General features: G+C 47.3%; 1 protein-coding gene across 1 annotated transcript in view; it reads left to right on the top strand.

Annotated features, from left to right (window-relative positions):
* The window catches only part of LOC136993639 (ubiquitin carboxyl-terminal hydrolase 17-like protein 6), a 37156-nt gene extending 28828 nt beyond the window's left edge, over nucleotides 1-8328 (top strand). The window contains exons 4-13 of the mRNA XM_067307956.1: nucleotides 1714-1914; nucleotides 2630-2740; nucleotides 2911-3013; nucleotides 3186-3253; nucleotides 3415-3485; nucleotides 4074-4156; nucleotides 5551-5662; nucleotides 6055-6195; nucleotides 6414-6514; nucleotides 8103-8328. Of these exons, the coding sequence (XP_067164057.1) occupies nucleotides 1714-1914; nucleotides 2630-2740; nucleotides 2911-3013; nucleotides 3186-3253; nucleotides 3415-3485; nucleotides 4074-4156; nucleotides 5551-5662; nucleotides 6055-6195; nucleotides 6414-6514; nucleotides 8103-8328 (1217 nt within the window). The remainder of the gene's footprint in view (nucleotides 1-1713; nucleotides 1915-2629; nucleotides 2741-2910; nucleotides 3014-3185; nucleotides 3254-3414; nucleotides 3486-4073; nucleotides 4157-5550; nucleotides 5663-6054; nucleotides 6196-6413; nucleotides 6515-8102) is intronic.
* The last annotated feature ends 10893 nt before the right edge of the window (nucleotides 8329-19221 follow it).

Raw genomic sequence — 19221 nt, 5'->3', positions numbered from 1 at the left:
CCAAAGAAATTTAGCAAAGCGTACCCCACTAAGTATTTGTCGATCAGCTGCTTTCATTAGTTCAGTGAAGACTCTATCATGCATCAATTCTCCAGCACTAAGTTCGTCACAGAGGGCAAAAGGAGAGAGCAGCCCCGTTCTTGGGAAAGCCTTCTGGAGGGAGAAAGTCAAAGCATGCACGCCATGATGAGGACGCACGCTAATACTAACGCGTAGTAGCGTCAGGCTTTTCTGCTAATTCCTGGAGACAGGTGAGCTTGTGCCGAAGCTTCCAGAATGACTTAAAAGTTTTCTGGAGTTCCAAGGTCTTCACGCAGGCTTGCTCGTAAGGGCTGTTGAAGGGCTGTGTTTCTCTGGTGCCAGTATTGCAAAATCAGCCGATTGCTTTCCCTCCTGTCCTTGACAGAATTCCTTGAGAAGGGCCCTGTAGGACAGCAGGTGGTGTGCTCTACAAGTCTTTGGGACAGAGTGGCGGACACCAGAAGAGGGCAGAAGACACCCCGCGCCAACGTGAACATGCCAGCGCAAACTGCCCAACAGGTACGGTGTCAGCAGCATGCCTTTTTTTCTTAGTAGGCTGCTTCTGCCTGGGAAGGAGCCGTGAGCTGTGCTGGCGGAAGCACAGCCCCCGCCCCCGCCACGAGTGGGGCAGCGCAGCGGCCGCAGGCTGCGGAGGGTGCCCGGCGGTCCCTGGCGCCAGGGGAGCGCATCTCCGCCGCGGCCTCGCGTCATAAAGGGGGCAGGGCCATGCTGCCCCCGGCAGCCGCCCGTCACAGACACTCTGCGATCCGATTGGCTGTGCCACATCAGGACCGGCCCACTCGACTGCTACGAGCCTCCTCATTGGCTGAGCTGCCCGCCATCACAATGGCCCGCAGGGCTGGGGTCACTCTCCGGCAGAGAGGGCGGCGGCGCAGCAGCTGCTCGCGCGCTCTCTGCCCGGGCGCTCGCGGACGTGCTGGCGGGAGCGAGCGTGGGCTGAGCGAGCCTTCTGGATAGCTGGGCTCATTCCTTTTCCACTTGGAATTGTATGTGCCAAAAATGGAGTCACGCTCTGCAAGCTGGGGTCGGGTACCACCTGCAGGAGCTGGCCGAGAAAGGAGCTCCTCCTGTGAGTAAAGACTTCAAGAGTAAAGGGTAACTTTGTGACTCCCCGAAGGCAGCGGAAGTGGCTAGTGTTTGTTGCAAGGCTGACTTTTGATAGGTTGACAGGCTCTGGTGGATGCTGGGGAGTTTTCTGGTAATACAGAGACTTCTGCAGGTGTGCACGACACTTGAAGACTACATTGCCTAGAAAAAGACCTGATCCTGGGAGGGCTGCTGGCTTCTTTGGGGGTCTTTGTTCTTCCCTTTATTACCGTGTAATTGCAAGTCTAAGGGTAAGGGTTAAGGTTAGGATGAGGAGAAAGAACCGAATAATTGCACTGCCGGATGAGCGCCTCGAGATGGAAGGGACTCAGCAGCAGTTCCTGAAGGCCGAGTAGTAATTGTTGCCCATGAGAAAAAGCAAAGCAGAGGAATAAACTCTTCTTCCCCAACCGTGCGCTGGCCAGCCAACACGAGCGCCAGCCTTCGTGGGCCGTCTCTACTATGTACTTGTGTTCTCCAGGGCAGCTGGTTCTTGTGGGGGCTGCTCTCCAGAACGCTGCCTCTGAAACCTGCGTTCCTAAAACAAAGGCAGGCAATCTCTTTTATGATCTGATTTCCTTGCAGTTATTGCCGATGGAATTGCTCCGCCACAAAGGATTCTTTTCCCACCCGAGAAGATTTCTGTGGCTTGGCGGCAAGGGCAAGGTGTCGGAGCTGGACTCTGCAACCTGGGCAATACGTGTTTCCTCAACTCTGTTCTACAGTGTTTGACCTACACTCCCCCTCTGGCCAATTACCTGCTTTCCGGGGAACACAGCCAGTCGTGTGAGTACTTGTGAACGTGTTGCTTGCAACCTCCTGGACAGCTCTGCAGGTGAAAGAACAAGAATGGCTCTGTGAAGCAAACTCTGAGTTTTCCTATTTTCCCTGTAGGGGCTGGCTTTTAAACGCGCATTCACAGCAGGCTCAGGATAGCTGGTGGAGTGCTTGCTTTCATTTAATGCCCTGCGCTCAGATGTCAAAGAAGGGTTCTTTCTTCCCTCGTGTGAATGATCAAGGGCATTGGGAAGTAAGGCACTTCATGAAAATTTGGCCCGTGGCTTTCCAGCTGGTAGGAAGAGGATAAAATTTTGGAGGAGGGCATCACAGGTTCTCAGTGTTCCTTCACAGCCGGGTTTCCCTAATGCACGACCGCTGTGAGAACTGATATGGTCACTGTTGAACCGTGAGAAGAGTAAAAGTCCCGAAGAGCACCGTGAAAGCAGTATGAGCTGGTCTGGCTACTCCTGTGCACCTCCCTGCAAAAGAGGGCTTGGCAGTAGTCCTTCAGGAGTTTCATCAGAAATTGCGTGCCAGTACAGACTGAGTGGTTAATGCTTATGCACACGGGCTGGGCTGTTGGCACCTTTGGAGAAGAGAGCGTGGAATGGAGAGCAGAGACTGCACTTACAACTTCAAGACTGCTGTTGCTTCAGGTTTTCCACAGGTACGTAGGTGTCTTTCACTAGGCTGAGGTGGTTTCTTCCTTGACTCTTGACAGGTTGCGAGCAAGGCTTCTGCATGCTGTGTACGATGGAAACCCACCTTAAGCAGGTCCTGTTCTGCTCTGCCAGTGCCGTCGAGCCTACGGCTGTCTTCAGTAACCTTAGACGTAAGTCATTTCAGGTGGCGTTCTTTGCAGAAATGTCTGAATTTTCAGAGGGTTATTTCATGGGTGCAAAGGGTTTGGAGAGTTTAATTTTTTAAGGAAGAGAGCTTTCAGAAAAGTACGCTTTCTGTCCCTTCTTATGAGATAAGCGTTGTACCCTTTGTATTTCTTAGGAATAGGGGAGCATTTCTGTTTTGGCAGACAGGAAGATGCTCATGAATTCTTACGTTACACCGTGGCCGCTATGCAGACAGCTTGTTTGAATGGAAGCTCCGAGTAAGCAGAACCACGTTAACCTTTAAGTGTTCTCTAGCACGTTTGACGCCTTCGTTTCCTACCCTACGTGAAAACCTTTGTCCAGGGTTTTCGTAGAAAAGAAAAGCTCTTTGTTCAAAGAGCTAACTCTCTGCCTCAGCTCTTCTGAGCGCTGATGATCATTTGTTTCCAGCTTGGACGCATCGTCGCAAGCCACCACGGTCATTCACCAAATATTTGGAGGATTTCTAAGATCCAGAGGTACTTTTTAGAACTATTACCGTCCTTAGAACTGATCTGTGCCTTTGTGTCCATTTGTCGCAAAGAGCTTGCAGTGTGACTGAAGTAGTGGGTCTCAGTAATGTCAAGGGGTGAAGTGAGTCTCCTTCGCATTTTGTGACGTGCTTCTGTTTGGATTCCAGTAACATGCTTGAGCTGCCAAGCAGTTTCAGAGTCCTATGAGGCGTTCCTCGATATCCCTTTGGAGATAGAGGTAAGACATTTTGGAACTGTGGCCAAAGATGCGGTTGAAGGTGCCGAGCTTTTGGGGTTTGTTCTTTCTTCTTGTGGCTTCCTAAGCTCGATGGAGTTCACCTAGGAATGTATGCTGTTCACAGCAAAAACGCTTGGTGGTGGCTGGCAAGTGGATTGGACTTGGTCCTCCTCTGGAAGCCCTGTGAATGGTCTCCATGTATGCATGGGGTTTAAGCTGGAGAGAGGTCAATTAGCATATCTCCACACACATGTTCAGCCTATGATACTTCCCAGTTTTGGACTACCTCGATACACTTCTGATCGGGATACGATGGCTCTTTTTGCTTTTGTTATTTATGAGACGGCATACCACAGATAACTTAATTGTGCGCTACCGCAGACAGGCAGCTCTTTGTATCAGAGTCCAATCATTTTCAAACAAGGTCGGTGCTCAGCATGCTCAGCTTCTGCCTCTTTCTTCATGGTGTTTGCGGCTTCGCAGTACGTCTCCCACGTGTGAACGAGGGAGGCCCTGCAGCAAAAGAGTAGTCGTGGGTCGGGATTTGCGTTTCCAGGAACTCAGTGTCCTCCTTTCTTCCTCATTCAGGCCGCCTCCTCTGTCCCCGGAGCGCTAGAAGGATTTGCAAGACCTGAGCTGCTGGATGGTGAAAATTGCTACAAATGTAGCAAGTAAGATTCTTCCTAATGCCATCTGAATAGGAGATACTGGCTGAACCTATTGCCTGTCTCAGAGCAGAAGTTATCCTTTGACTAAATTCAGAAAGACAAACGAGACAACGAGACGCAGCTTTTTGTTGTGCAGCCGATAGCCTGAAGTCACCCAAAGCCTGGAGTAGAGTGCATGCGCTTCTAAGAGCGGGATCTTTGTCATTCTGTTCAACTAGTTGGAAATCTTTGATAAGAAGCGCAGACGCTAGCTCGCAGGCAAATTTTATTCCCAGTGTTGTCTTCCCTGGGGGTGGTCAGCCTTGCTAACTGTGAAGCTGCGCACCGACCTATTCCTACGGCCAGAAGTTAAAAGCCGTGTCTCTGTGCTTGAGCAGTGAGCTCAAGCAGGAAGGAGCTGTGCACAAGGATTTGGGGTGGGAGGCCACAACAGCTTCCGGAAGGTCCTCGTGTTCCCTGTGGAGCGCACCTGTGGGCCTAGGTGACTCTCAGCTGGCTCGCTGGTAATGAATGTTAGCAAGCTCTGCTGGCTCACTAGCAGAACATCTTGCGCAGTTCTTGAATTGTAAAAACTGCAGCTAGGCATTCTGTTGACGGGTTTGGAACTCTCTGCCTTGTATTTTGACCTCGGAACTGGGGAGGAGGCTATTTCAAATAGCTCTTTCCACTTAGTAGCTATCAACAGTCTTTTTCCTGATGAGCTAAGCCAACACCTTTCAGGGTGCATCTGTCACATATCCTTTGTGATAGCAGTTGAATGTCACTGGCTACCCTGTATGTCCTGCCTTTGAGCGGGCCATGGAGCAAGTTTACAGTGAACCAGTTCATTTCCAAGGATTTCAGCTGGTTCAGTCTCTTTCCAGGTGACTGTTGGCATCTTGTATTTTTGATGCTGATAACTGATCCATTTGTGAAGTTCTTTGTCGTTCCTAGTCCTGAGGACTGAGGCTCCCTTTTTCCAGCTCTCTTTCACTGTTGGCACTCCAGCAGAAAGCGGGTAGCCAGGCCATGAGTTGGAAATAGCCACTTCTGCGTACCGGGAGACATCACCCTTGTGTTGCATTCTGGAACCGTGCTCTTGTGAGAGAGTCAGGTTCCGGCTGCCTTACGAGTTGTTGGCAAGCCTTACTTTTGGGCACAGCTCAGGCATTTGTTTGGCTACCAAAAGACAACGCTCCCAACCTGTATCGAGCTGCCCTCATACATCCTGCTACGTTCTCTGCACAAGCAAGGCTGAAATGCGGTGTGCGGCTTTAAGAAAAGAAGCACCGCCTTAGGCAAGGAAATCGCGTTCAGCTAGGATGAGCGTTGTGAGAGACATGGAAACTCCTCTGACTTTGGCGTGAGGAGGGAGGGGGAAAGATGCCTTGAAACAATTGCCTGTGCTTGCTTTGAAGGTGTGAAAGGATGGTTGCTGCGTCCAAGAGGTTTACAATACATCGCTCTTCCAACATTCTCACCATAGCCCTGAAAAGATTTGCCGATTTCACTGGTGGAAAGATTAGCAAGGTATCTATGCAACTGCCATGCCTTCTTGGGAAGGGAGATTTCCCAAGGCAGAACACTCTTTTAAAAGTTGTTAATGTCCGTCAACTGTAACCGTAGTGACGGAAGATGTCTGGGAAAAATCAGCACAAGAAGTAGGTCTTACTCTTTTTCTTACGGTAACAGCCAAGTTCCCGTGTGATGCTAAGCGTATGCTCTGCTCTTAAAGAGCTGATTTTGCACTGAGCAGTTCTCTGCAACTGAAATGATTAAATGTTGTCTCTGGGAAGACCAATTTCTGAGGAAGCAAAAAATGTCTGTCTAAACTTCCAGCCCATGTTCTTAGAAGTGTTTTTCTCGGGCTCTTTCATAAAGTGTTCCCAGTTGAGTTTTGAATCCTCTTGCTCTGTCTTCAGGATGTGAAATATCCAGAGTATTTGAACCTTCGAACATACATGTCTGAGTCAGTCGGAGAACCAGTCCTCTACGCCTTATATGCGGTCCTGGTGCACAGAGGTGACAGCGGTCATGCAGGACACTATTTCTGCTTCACCAAAGTAAGCATCAGCTTCATTTCTTGCAGGGTAAAATCTGCGCTGGTGAAGAGAAGCTTGCCCCAGTACATTACTGGCAACCACTGTTTTTAAGGGGAGAGGACTCGTTACATGTCTCCTTTGACTAGTCTCGGTGTATCCTTTGTCTGGCAGTGTTCTGTCTGGGTTTTCCTGTGGAAAGCATGCAGCTGCTCTAAAGACCTCGTTGCCTTTATTTGCAGGCCAGTAATGGACTGTGGTATGAGATGAATGATGCCTCGGTAGCCCTTTGCAACATCAAAACTGTTCTCAGCCAGCAGGCGTATTTACTTTTCTATATCAGGTAAGAGCAAGTATTGAGATGGGTTCAGGCTACATTTCCTTTTTGCGCTACTGAAACTTCTGTTCTTCTCCTCTGACGTGTTTTTCTTTCTGTGCTGGGAGGAAAGGGCTATTGGTAGAATTCATTTCTGTCCAATCTGGAATTCCCCATGTCGTGTATTGTCTTTCATTGCTTGGCCTTCACCTGCTGCACTTGCGTAACTTGTTATGTGCGTGCTCTCTGTAGCTGGCGAACGCGGAAAAGAGGAGAAATTTAGGCCAGAGGTGGTGTAAGGATGAGTTCTTGCTCTGAAAGGGACAGCCGTGGTAGGGAGACCAGTATCTGATTTTCAGCTTGTAGTCTTGGTTACATTTTCAGTAAGGCGTATCAGCTGCTCCTAGAAAATGGTAGGATGGGATTCAGCCCAAGAGGAGGCTGAGAGAACATGTCTCAACTGAGGTCACTGTTGTTTCCCAAGGTGCTATGATGAGACACTTGGAGAACGCTCTTCTTACGCGCCCGTGCCATCTTATCCCCCTTCGTTCCTTGGTCAGCAGGGGGCTGATAATAAGCAGGCTGGATTTCTGGGACCACAGCATCCTCCTCATATGATGAAAGTAAGTGTGTGTGGGGGGGGGAGGGAGAGGAGGGGAAGAGAGGGAAGGATAAAGGCACCAAATTGAGAGCGGGATTTTTCTTTTTCTTCCTTTTTTTTTGGGGGGGGCAGTAGTGTCTGCATCGTATTTTCCCTCCCACACTGCAGCTTTCTTCACAGCTCTCCTGCTGCAGCCAGAATCCTTCAAACAGTGGCTAATGCTAAATTGTGTGCAGCCCTGCTGCTTCTTTAGTTGCAGCTCAGCTTCCTGAAGCACTGCGAGACATTGGAAGTAGAGCCTAGTCATGCTCAAATCATGAAAGAAAAGGAAAGATTGCTTAGTTTATTTTTAGTGCTGTCACTTTAGCTGAGACAGCAAAACCGGAGTGGCTTATTCGTGAGCACTGGAACAATTATGTCTGGGATTACAGGGACAGTTTAAAGGGGAAAAATGAACACACATACATATGTACATATGTAAAGAGAGAGAGATATATATATATATATATATATAGAGAGAGAGAGAGAGAGAGAGAGAGAGAGATCTGGGACCATCTTTAGCCTGTGCTCAGCTGTTTAGATGGGCTTTCAAAAATGATGCTCATTTGCTTCCAATAGACCAAAACCCAAAAGTAGGAATGAAAAACACTTGCTGGCCTTGCACTTAGAATTAAAGCAGAGTGTTGTTTTTTTTTTTTCTGTTCAGCTCCTGAGACAATTTGTGGGACTACGCGGTAGGAGGGGTTTGTGTTTGGAGCTTTTCAAAGCTGTGTGTTTGCATATAGCCACCTTAGAATCTCTTCTTTTGAAATACAGAGCTCAAGTCATTTAAAGAGAAATGGAGCCCTGAAAGAGGATCCAAAGGCCATTGGTATCACAGAAATGGGCGATCATTCTCACAAGAAGAGGTGCTGTCGCAGGCTGGAAAGAAACAAGCAAAACTGCCGTCAGCAGCAGTACTGTAATGGCAGCAGGTGCCCATCTTCCTGTAGTGACAGAAACTGCCCGGATAAGGGCAGAAGCTCTGAAAAAAGTCCTCATTACCGATCCCAAAACAGAGGACGAACAGAGCAAGACAGGTCACATGAGCATTCTTGCAAAAGCAGGTGGCTCCACCTGTCGCCACTCTCCAGAGGGGAAGATGGGCATCACTTCAGCAGCCACCGAGCAGACTCGTGCTGCCGTTCAGTACCGGAGCAGCAGTCTGAAAAATATTCTCATCAAAGACGAGCACCTTTAGCTGTATCAGTTCCTTCTGGTCTTGAGGGCTCTTCCTGGAAGACTGAAAAGCAAAGAAACAGAAAAAGAGGACATCCCCATGCAGAAGGGAGCGACAACAAAATAGAAGGGAAACGGAGAAAGATGGAGAAAAGAGATTTCAGCAGTTTGCTCCTCGTTCTTCTCTGGCTGTTCCTCTTGTCTGCCCAGTTGGCTTTAAAGAGCTCTCAATGATGTGGAGTCTGACTGGAGAGCACATGGGTAGGTTGATCAAGTGAAGATAGGAAAGATACTGCTGAATTGTGTTAGAACTTCAGAACGGGACTGTTAATGGTGCTGACACTTGGAATACACAGAGGTAGAAGACACCACTCTGGAATAAAGTTATTAGATGTTTATTGCCTTGAAATCCCTGAACTGCAAGGGGAACCCAGGAACCTTGCGGACAGGTGACTGGGCTGTCCCAGGCACTGTGGAGCATTGACCCACAGCGAGGTTCAGGGGGGTGTGGTGGATAAATGGCACGGACACAGGAGGATTTGCGTCCTGAGACCTTTATTGTTTATTTCTGAGCATATTTAAAAAGTTAGCTGCTTCAGTGGTTTCACAGACACACTTTGCTAGGCCAATCATCATGCAGATTATGTCACAGGTAGCCAATCATTACACCGATCACACACGCAGCGACCATGCCTTGTACCTTGCTACTTGTTTAGAAAAGCTGTCTTGCCTTAACCTTGGTTCCCACTGGCTTCTGCTAGTTTATCTGTACTTTCTCAGGATGTATCATTCCCAGCTGCACCGGTGTCCTTGGGTACGTTTGTCTGAGGCTCCTGTTGCTTGCTACTTGCAACTTTCCACCAGTTTAACCCTGTCATGACCCTCCACATCTCCCCCTTCTTTTAATAATTGAAGGGCTAAGGCTGTATGGATCTGCAGGGTCATGACTTGCTTCATACTCGGTCAATCATTCTTCGCACACAGCTCAACAAGCATGGTACACAGATTAGTATTGCAACAAACATAAAAATTACAATAAGTCCTAGAATCAGTATGCGTTTTAACCAAGGCCCTATAGCAAGCATATTCAACCAATCAAACAGTCCCCACAAGTTTTCACCATCGTCTTCTTGCAGTTGTTTTGTTAATTCCTTCAATTTTGTAATGCTTGTATGTACTGACTCAGAATGATCACTCAGGTTCATACAACACATTCCCTCAAAGTCCTGACAGCCATGGCCTTGGGCCAGTAGCAGAAAGTCAATTGCAGCCCGATTTTGTAAGGTGGCGTATCTAATTGAATCTACGTCTGTTAATCAGGTGCTTAAAGCAGTACTAGTAGCATTTGCTTCTTTTGCAAGCCAGAATCCTAATCTGTTAAGTTGTGATAAAGCATGAGCAGTCCCTATTCCTGCAAAAATACTACTCAAGATACGTTCTGCTGGATTCCAAAATTCTACGTTACTATCACAACCTGACGTAAAGCCGTGGGTGGACGGCTTTGTTTGAGTGTGGACAGTTCCATTAACTAAGAATTTTTTGGGATGAAACATCATCAAAAGTCCAAAGATACATGGTCCCCCCACAGCTTTACCCGGTATGCCCTTCCAGGCTCTCTGATCACAAATTAAGAATATTTTAGCAGCCAACCCTATGGGTTGTGGTCCAGGTGTTATTTGACCTGAGGTGGTGTGATTACACCATACAGATGTATTGGCATAAATGCCTGAGAGAGATACATCAACGTCACCCTCTTTGGTAGGTGCCCTCGCAGTATAATTTAGATAAAAGCAGACTGCAGTCTGTGTAATTCCCAATAAGTCAAGTTCTTGCGGCTGCAGTGGCAAGGCAGGAAAATTGTGTACATTGTGCATATTGTTATACCACGTGGAAATATTCCGTTCCTGTGTCTCCATTCTGCATCGCACCACCATTTGGGCTGAAGTGTACCTGGTGCACTACAATTTGCTAACACAGTATCATTGTAAAGAGACCCCCATGCGCTGTATATAAAGAAGAAGTCCGGTCAAGCAAGTGTGGAAAGGGTCTGATGGCGTCGCCATTGATAAGCACAGGGTGTCTGTATTGGTTTCATTCGCAAGAGTCACCCAGACGTTGCCACGTTTCCAGGTGCCTGGTCTGACGGGTGTACTTGTTGCTCCGAGGATGAGGCAACATAAGGTCATACACGTCGCGATGGCACCCATCGTAACCGAGTTCCTGTAGAAACACAAGCATTTTCCCTCCCCCAGGTTATCAGTTCCGTTGGTCCCACCCGTTGGCTGGAAACCAAGTCTTTGACCAAACCTGGGGGCTTTTGTATTGATCTTATGTCTGTGGCTTGCTGACGTTTGGAATTATTACGACCTGTTTCATCACAATTCAAAAAATTAAGGACATATAACGCTTTGTGTAGTCATTCTTGTGGGGTGAGCAGTGTCTGCCCCTTTTTTTTGCTTTTGTAGCATGTCTTTCAGGCTGCGATGCGACCGCTCAACAATGGCTTGGCCGGTTGGGGAGCGGGGTATGCCTGTTACATGAGAGATGCCCCATGTATTGAGGAATTGACGTACATGGCCTGAGCAATAGGCTGGGCTGTTGTCCGTTTTGATGGTTATTGGCACCCCCAAGACCTCAAAGCAGGCAAGCCAATGACGAGTCACATCCCTAGCCTTTTCACCAGTGTGGGCAGTGGCCCACAAAAATCGAGAATGGGTGTCGACTGTGACATGTACATATTTGAGATGTCCAAATTCTAAAATAGGCGTAACATCTGTTTGCCACAGTTCATTAGCCTTAAACCTCTAGGGTTCACCCCTTCCTTCGAAGGCATTGGGGCGAACTACTGACAGTCTGAACAAAACAAAATAATGTCTCTGGCCTGCTGGATGGGTAGTTGAAATTGCCTCTTCAGTGAGCGGGCGTTTTGATGAAAGAAGGAGTGAGACAGTCTGGCTTGTTCTAGAAGGTTGGGTACCACTGCTGGCATGGCTGCAGCATCAGCGCGTCGATTTCCCTCAGCAATGGGTCCGACGAGGTCCGTATGTGAGCGTACATGTAAAACATAAAAGTCATGCTTTCTGTGATTAATAAGAGTCCAAAGAGCATAAAGTTCTGCAAAGAGCAATGGATTGGAGACCTCATGGAGAAAGGAGGCCTCTAACCTTTGCACAAGGCCCGCGGCATAAAAGGAATCAGTAACAACATTTACAGGTTCATTGGCACAAAGTTCAAAAGCCATATGGACGGCCACCATCTCCAATACCTGTACCGACCTCGTTCCTGTGTATGTACTGTTGTTTTCCATTGTTGTGTGACAGGGTCCTGCCACATGATAGCAGCCCTTTTAGATCTGCCCGAAGCATCGGTGAAGACAGTTAAACCAGGAACCGGGACAGGGCGACAGCAGCACCGAGTGACTAGGGATAGGCTGCCGGCCTCTGCCCATAACTTACGTTGAGGATAATGAATGGAAAGTTGTCCTGTGAAATCAGCAAGGGCTACTTGAAAACCCCAATCTTCTGAAATTAACCAGTTCAAGTTGTCTATAGTGGCTGGGATATAAATAACTTCAGGGTCACAGCCATTCATGGTTTGCAGTCTCTCCCGTCCCTTAACGATAAGCTTAGAATACATTTCTGTAAGAGTCCATAAGGTTTTCGGTGGAGTATGTTACAGAAAAATCCATTCCAAAATGTGCAAGGGATCTTTGTCTCTTAGGTCCCATTGAAATAATACTGAAAAAGGCTGGAAGCAGTTAGCAATCAGAGCTAAATAAAAAGGCAATGAGAAATCATGTCGCCAACTCTGGCGTTCCTCCAGAGCGTGGGCACATAACTGGAGTGCCTTTCTCGCTTCAGGTGTCAAAGTTCGAGTGGAGGTTAGGGAGGTGTCCCCTTTGAGCATTTCAAAAAGGGGCTGTAGCAGTTCCGTGGAAAGTCCTAGCACTGGTCGGAGCCAATTAATGGCTCCTAATATTTTTTGTAGGTCATTAAGCATGACAATATCGTTTAATTGCAGTTGGACTGGCTGCAATTACAACAAGAAGTGAAGGAAGAGAATTAGAGCCATTATCTCTGAGGGTCATAGTCAAAAGGTTGTAGCATTACTTTGAATTTGAGGTCGGTGAGCAGATCAAGCACCAGGATCTGCTCGTGCTTAGCCCGAGCCCCGGCGGCCGGCATCTCGCTCACTTGCTATCGTGGGGGGGGCGGGGGAGGAGCGGGAGGGGGAGGCGGGGAGGCCGGGCGGCGGCTTGGTGCTGGTGCTGGCGCTGAGGGGCGGCCGCCACCTTGCACACCCCCCCCGCCCCCCGCGGTGCTGCCCCACAACGGAAACATGCTTTTTTCTTTTTTGTTTCCCCTTGCTCGTACATCTGAGCAGCCAGGGCAGCGGCAAGGGATTCGGTGTTGTGGTGTATAGAGCCTACGTTTTGACAAGCCCGCACCATCTCTGCAATAGTGCAAGTTGCTTGGTTCTTAATCGCCTGCAAGGCTCTCGCACAGTCAGCATTAGCATTCTCAAAAGCAAGCTGCCTCAACAACAGTGCCCGAGCCTCCTCATTCTCAATCTGTCGCTCAGTTGCTGCATATAACCAATCAACAAACGCAGGGTATGGTTCTGTAGGTCCCTGCAATACTTTCGCAAAGGACAAACTTGAATCGGCGTTTGTACCTGTCAGTCCGCGCAAGGCTTGTAAAACGAACTTTGCAATCCTCTCATATGTTTCTCTATTATATTCTGTCTGGGTTGCCGGATCCGCATGCAGCCCCTCTCCAGCGAATTGGTTATAGCCTACTCCTCATCCGTTATTCAGGTTATCAACCGCCTGTACAGTACATTTGTCTCGAAAGTCCGAAAGCCACACAGCATACTGAGTGTTAGTCAAAACCATTTTCATTAACGCTTTCCAGTCATAGGGAGTCATCACATACGTAGTAGAAAGCGCTTCTAGGAATGTGATAGTATGAGTAGATTGAACTCCGCTTTCCTTTACCAATTTCCGCAATTCCTTGACTATCTCATAATTAAAACTCTGATAAGCCAGATGTTCCCCTGGTTTATAGATGACAGGGAATGCAGTAATAGCTTGGAAGTCCCCTGCTAGTAAGGCTTCCTGACGGCACTTGACCCATTTATCTTTCCCTTTTCCTGCCCGTAGCCCCTGCTCGCCAGCGAGGGGGTCCACAAATCCCGGATCAAAGGAATCACCACCTTCATCAGGACCGTCAGTTTCAGAGGGTGGGGTCAGTTTGCAAATACCCCTCTTGCCTTCCCTGTTCCCCGATTCAGGGATCAATTGGGCAGGATCCAGGTTGTGGGGGGATGCCACGACTACCAGGGGTGGCTCCTCAAGGGAAGGTGCCAAGGGTAAAGACGTATCAGAGGCGAGGGGAGCAGGAGACAAACTTTTTTGCGTGGCTTTAAGAGTACTCATAATCGTCCCCCATGTAGCCAGATGCTTCCAAACTGCAACATCTCCAGTCCCTACTTCTTCATGTAATCTTTGACCTACTTTCACCCATTCATCAAGTTGAAATATCCCATTTACAGAGAAGTCAGGTACATTTCTCGTAATCCAGTCCAAAAATGTGAATAATTTGCTGTCTGAAAGGACCCAATTCTGTCTGTCCAGAAGCCGTCTCAATACATCGAGACTTTGTTTCTGTTCTAGGGATAACCTTCCCCTTTTGTTCAATATCTTAACTAAAATATGCACGATCGCCTGTTCCTCTGTAGATATCTGCGATCCCATTTTCCGTTCCCGCGTTCCCAGCCGCTCACCTTAAAATCGGTGCTTAATTTGTCCGCATCTGGACTGCAGCTCTCTGGTCCGCTGTGCAGCTCTCTAGTCCCGGGTCCCGCTGCTCCCTAATACGTTCGGCTGGGCTCCACCACTGAACGCTCTGTTTACCGTGATTCTCACCCCACGTTGGGCGCCATTTGTGGCGGATGAATGGCACAGACTCAGGGGAGTTTGTGTCCTGAGACCTTTATTGTTTATTTCTGAGCATATTTAAAAAGTTAGCTGCTTCAGTGGTTTCACAGATACACTTTGCTAGGCCAATCACCATGCAGATTATGTCACAGGTAGCCAATCATTACACCGATCACGCACGCAGCGATCATGCCTTGTACCTTGCTACTTGTTTAGAAAAGCTGTCTTGCCTTAACCTTGGTTCCCACTGGCTTCTGCTAGTTTATCTGTACTTTCTCAGGATGTATCATTCCCAGCTGCACCGGTGTCCTTGGGTACGTTTGTCTGAGGCTCCTGTTGCTTGCTACTTGCAACTTTCCACCAGTTTAACCCTGTCATGACCTTCCACAGGTGCGTGCACCAAGTGCTATGGAAATAAATAGATGAGGTGCAGCCTGTGGTCCCCAATTCCGCTCACTGTTGCTATTCCAAATTACTCCATTAATCTCCAGGAATGCTGAGGGAAATAAGTAGAAAGATGTGTCATGAGTAATGTATCATCAGTGAGCTCCAGTTGCTGGTAAATAACCATTCCTTACCTGTCAAGTGTTTATCAGTAGGTACCGTCACAGTGCAGGTGCTCTCCAGCAGTAGTAACCGTACACGTTACAGCTTACAGTGCCAGCATAGCCCCACACTTGTAAACCTCAGGAATGCTTCAGGACAACCAAGGTAGAGATTTGAAGAAATTAAGCTTCTGAAAGGGTCTGATCTGGATAAGTAAGAACGACAACAACAAATCCTAACACCTGCCTGACCCCCAGGAGGGGTGGGGAAATCTCATCCCTGAAAGCAGTTGACGTAGGAAAGAGCACAGGCAGGGTCATTTCTTGGTATTCTTGGCCAGAATACGAATGCACCATTAGGCCAAAAACTTAGATCTGAGCTTACAGAAAAGCTTATTAGGGCGTGAAGTAGGCAAGCACTTCCCATAAAGACCTAGCTCTCTCCTAGTGATAGCAGCCACCAAAAACAACTCTTCGCTGAAAGGCGCAGGTGGGAGCAGGCTGCCATAGGTTTTTAAGTGTTGATCCACCAGTGAGCTCAGCACAGTAAGGGAAAAGAAAGGAAAACTTCCTAAGGAATCTTATGCTGGTAGGTGAGAATACCCTCTGCAGATTCAGGATTCAAATGGTTGAAGGGACACCTGCATCAGTTCGCTTCAGGAAAAAAAGGAAGAGCGACGAGCACAGGCAGGACGCTCTCAGGAAAAGACTGGCAGCAGGAAGGCGAGCCACTCTTGCACGCGGCCACATTGCTCTGTCCCGGGTAAGGCTCTCTACTATTGATCACGCTGCTTTAATAGGGCCTCACGCTGTTGAGCAGGTGGCTCTGGTTTCTAGAGCCTTAAACATTTGGCCCGTGAGCTGAGGAAGGCCAAGGCTGGGGTAATGACTGACCTGCGTGCACTTGAGCAGCTCCAGGAACCGCGTGCGAGTCCTGGGATGTGCAGGAACAGGCACGTCACAGCCACACTTTTGCTTGACCTTCAGGGGGACTTTTATATGAGGTAGGCTCACAGGTAAAGCATACATAAAACTTACCTGGTAATCAAACACGTATCTACCCTTCATTAGCCATGAATGATGATGGAGTCCATCTGCTACCACGTTCGAGTCTTCGGTCAGAAAACATGGCAGCATTATATGAAGTAGTCGAACAAAAATTTCTACTGATCCATTGCTTCCCACCATGGAGAGGCTGTCACTGCTCAGATACAGAGTCGCTAGTGCCACCGAGCGCGCAGCGGGTGGGAGACACAGGTATGCTGTTCTTCCCACTCCAAGCTCCAGGCTATGGAGGGTAAGGCGGGTTTCTGCAAGGGATCGGCACTGCTGCGTGCCGAGACTGCTGCAGTGGCTTTCCTGCTCCGGGACATATGCATCTGCTATCCTCAGCCCAGATGGCAGAGGGAGCATTTGAAAGGGCTTCCTCTCAGTGATACTGTTGAGGATGTCATATAGGGAACTTTGGGTTGCTTGAGAAATAACAAGTTCATCGGCTGATGCCCAGATGACCGTGCTGTCCAAAGCCAAATCTGCATTAACCAGGCGAAGCCAGCCTTACGCTGCACGTTTAACTCGCTGCAGGAGCAATGGGACGTGCCACGGTACCTGCTGCACGGAGGCCAGCCTGCATTACAGAGCAGGACACACGATGGTCCTGTGAACTCCTCACGGAAGACTAGGCCTAAGGTCTGGCGAAAGAGGCAGTTTGGTCAACTAAAATTGATTGTCTCGTTTCAGAAATACCTGCCTGCCAGCTGAACTGCTCCAGACAACTACACTGTTTTGCCCACATTACTCAGCCATTTTCTAACACTGGAATAGCTTCCTGATTAACGCTGGTGCTGATGCTCCGATTAGCGAGGAAGGATGGAGTGCACGAATAAAGAATGAGTTCCTTTCCTTGGCCTTTCCAGGTTTGGAGTTCTGCCGTCCAGAGGTCAACACAGAGAGGTATTTTATTCCTCCACCTCTCACCCCTCTTGAAGAATACGCAATCCCTTTTTCCCTAGAACAGAGCGGCACCAAGTGTTCCCATTCTTTTCTTTTTTGGGGGGTTTGTTTATGATGACGGAAATGTCAGCAGGACAGCATACCTTCTTCAGCTCCTAACAAATCACAGAGCACTCAACAGCCTGTGCAGGCCAAGCGTAACCGACAGCCTACAACAACGTGCACCAGGACGGGGGGGAAAAAAAGGTGTTTGCCTGCGCACGGCAGGGGCAGCAATACCAACCTGAGTACTGCTGAAGCTAAAAAATTATTCAGTTTGCAGTGCTTGTGCATTCAATGCACATGTAGGCAAGCACTTTAAGGAGAAACTGAGCCTTAAAAATTTGGGGACAAGGACAGAGAGAGGCAGACAGAGCCAGAGAGGCAGACAGAGAGAACAGGGGCAGCATTGCATGACATGAAAACTTACGCCTAGATTTCACACACAGGATCAAATCTCAAATGGAGGATGGGACCTTACCGAGGGACTATTTCCTGCTGCTGACAGGTACCTTGGGATTTTCATTCCCTGGGAAATGTTTGTTCTATTCATGTTTGTCTTTGGGGGGGGGAGAAGGGGGAGGAATGGGAAAAGAAGACGTAATATTTCACTTCTCTTGCAGCTCTTCCCTCCCTGTAAGACCCAACGTTGTCTTCAGAACCGCTGCTTATGAAAGCAAAATGCTCAGTGGGGACCACAGCTGCATCTCAAAACACATCAGGAAAGAGAATAAGTAGGTGGTCGGTCCTGTCACAGGATCTTCTTGCTATGACCAGTAACTAGAAAAGACGGGACCTAGCAAATGACAAAAATGAAAAGGAACATGCTGGATAAAAACAAACACATGTAGGGGCTAATCTCCTGCCAATGAGATGAGGTGGAAAAGAAAACGTTCTGAATACAGTAGGACTTTGGTTTTGTTATGAGTTATTTGCTTCCGGCATTGGAACTGGCAAATTCAGGAGAGGCACCTTGAGCCAGCTTTCTGCAGCAGGAGAGAAGAGATGAATTCTCTACTCACTGACTTCTCAAAATAGGATTTACATGAGCTGTGACAAAGATACTTATAAGTATTTTACTATTAAAACAATTAATTTTGTAAGAAATTAAGACTATCAGAGAAGTGAGAAGTTTCTATGAATGGCTTTTATAGTGGATGGGGTAAAAATGAGGGGTTCAAAAGCACTGTGAAAAATAGAAATTTATCTTCATATTTACTATGGCAAGAAATTCGGTAGGAAAGAATGAAGACATAAAGATGAGGATTTCTGTGATCCTCGGGGAGAATTAAGAAAGGGAAGAAAAACATGATTTCAGCTTTGCATTTGAAACAACTTAAAGCATATTTTTTTCAGACTCTTCATGAGGAGAAACATAATTACACTGGCTCCAGCTGAGTAGCAATAACACTGGAAAAAAAATCAAAAAGGCAAACCAAGGAGGTGAAGAAATTGTGTCAATGACAGTGATGGAGTTTCTTTGATTTGCTCAGAAAAACAAAAAAAACCCAGGCTTGAACCTGTCCCACTTGTTTTCCCGTAGATTTTAAGTGCAATCACCTGAAATGTGCATGGTAAGTAAAAGCACCTGTCAGTTCATGCTACATCCTCATTACAGGCAAGCTTAAGGCATTCTGAATTTTTCAGCCGTTGCATGTTCATTTAATCAGCGAAACAAAAACTAAATAAAAATATTATCAATAAAACCTTCATGTTATATTCCACGCTGCTTGTGACTGCAGAATTGATGTTAGCCACTTTCAGTATAAAATTAGGCCTGGTGTACCTTTGACCTGGTGTACCTTTGTAGCCGCTTTCAGTATAAAATTAGGCCTGGTGTACCTTTGTAGAGTGCTGAGCACACAATTCTCTCATTCGCACTGCTATAACATAATATAAATATCAAACAATGATTGAAAAGAGACAAAGGACAGAGTCAAAAAATGTGCAGCTAGTAATAAATTGTATGCATTTTGAAGATGAGAAAAAAAACAATGACAAACATTTCCAGGAACATGAAACACTTTGGCAGCTGTAATACATTAGCATAACCAAGTGGTTGACTTCAAATACAGTTTTTCTCTGGTTTGAAAATGTCGTTGAATTCATGTCTGCTAAATACAGTTAGCAGGCTTCCTAATCAATTGAAATACCCTCTGATGCACCACCCTTTGTCTCCCCTTTGAAGCGTAACTATACATCTTTCACAGAGCTTCTAAGTAAGTTTTTAATTTGTGTAAAATGGGTAAGACAAAAATACAGAGCTATAATATATTACACCGCTTCTTTTAGGATGCTGTTAGAAGCAAGTTATTCAATGCTTATCAAAAGGTGATTTAATTAAATTATAATGAGCAGATATAGACACTTGATACTCACCTTAACAGGTTTTATTGACCTGGTAAGTAGAAAGTAATGTTCATCTAATAGGAAGTTGGTG

The sequence above is a fragment of the Apteryx mantelli genome, chromosome 18 (assembly GCF_036417845.1).
Source record: "Apteryx mantelli isolate bAptMan1 chromosome 18, bAptMan1.hap1, whole genome shotgun sequence".
Taxonomy (NCBI): domain Eukaryota; kingdom Metazoa; phylum Chordata; class Aves; order Apterygiformes; family Apterygidae; genus Apteryx; species Apteryx mantelli.
The sequence above is the reverse complement of the archived record's forward strand: the minus strand, read 5'-3'. Positions and strand labels throughout refer to the sequence as shown.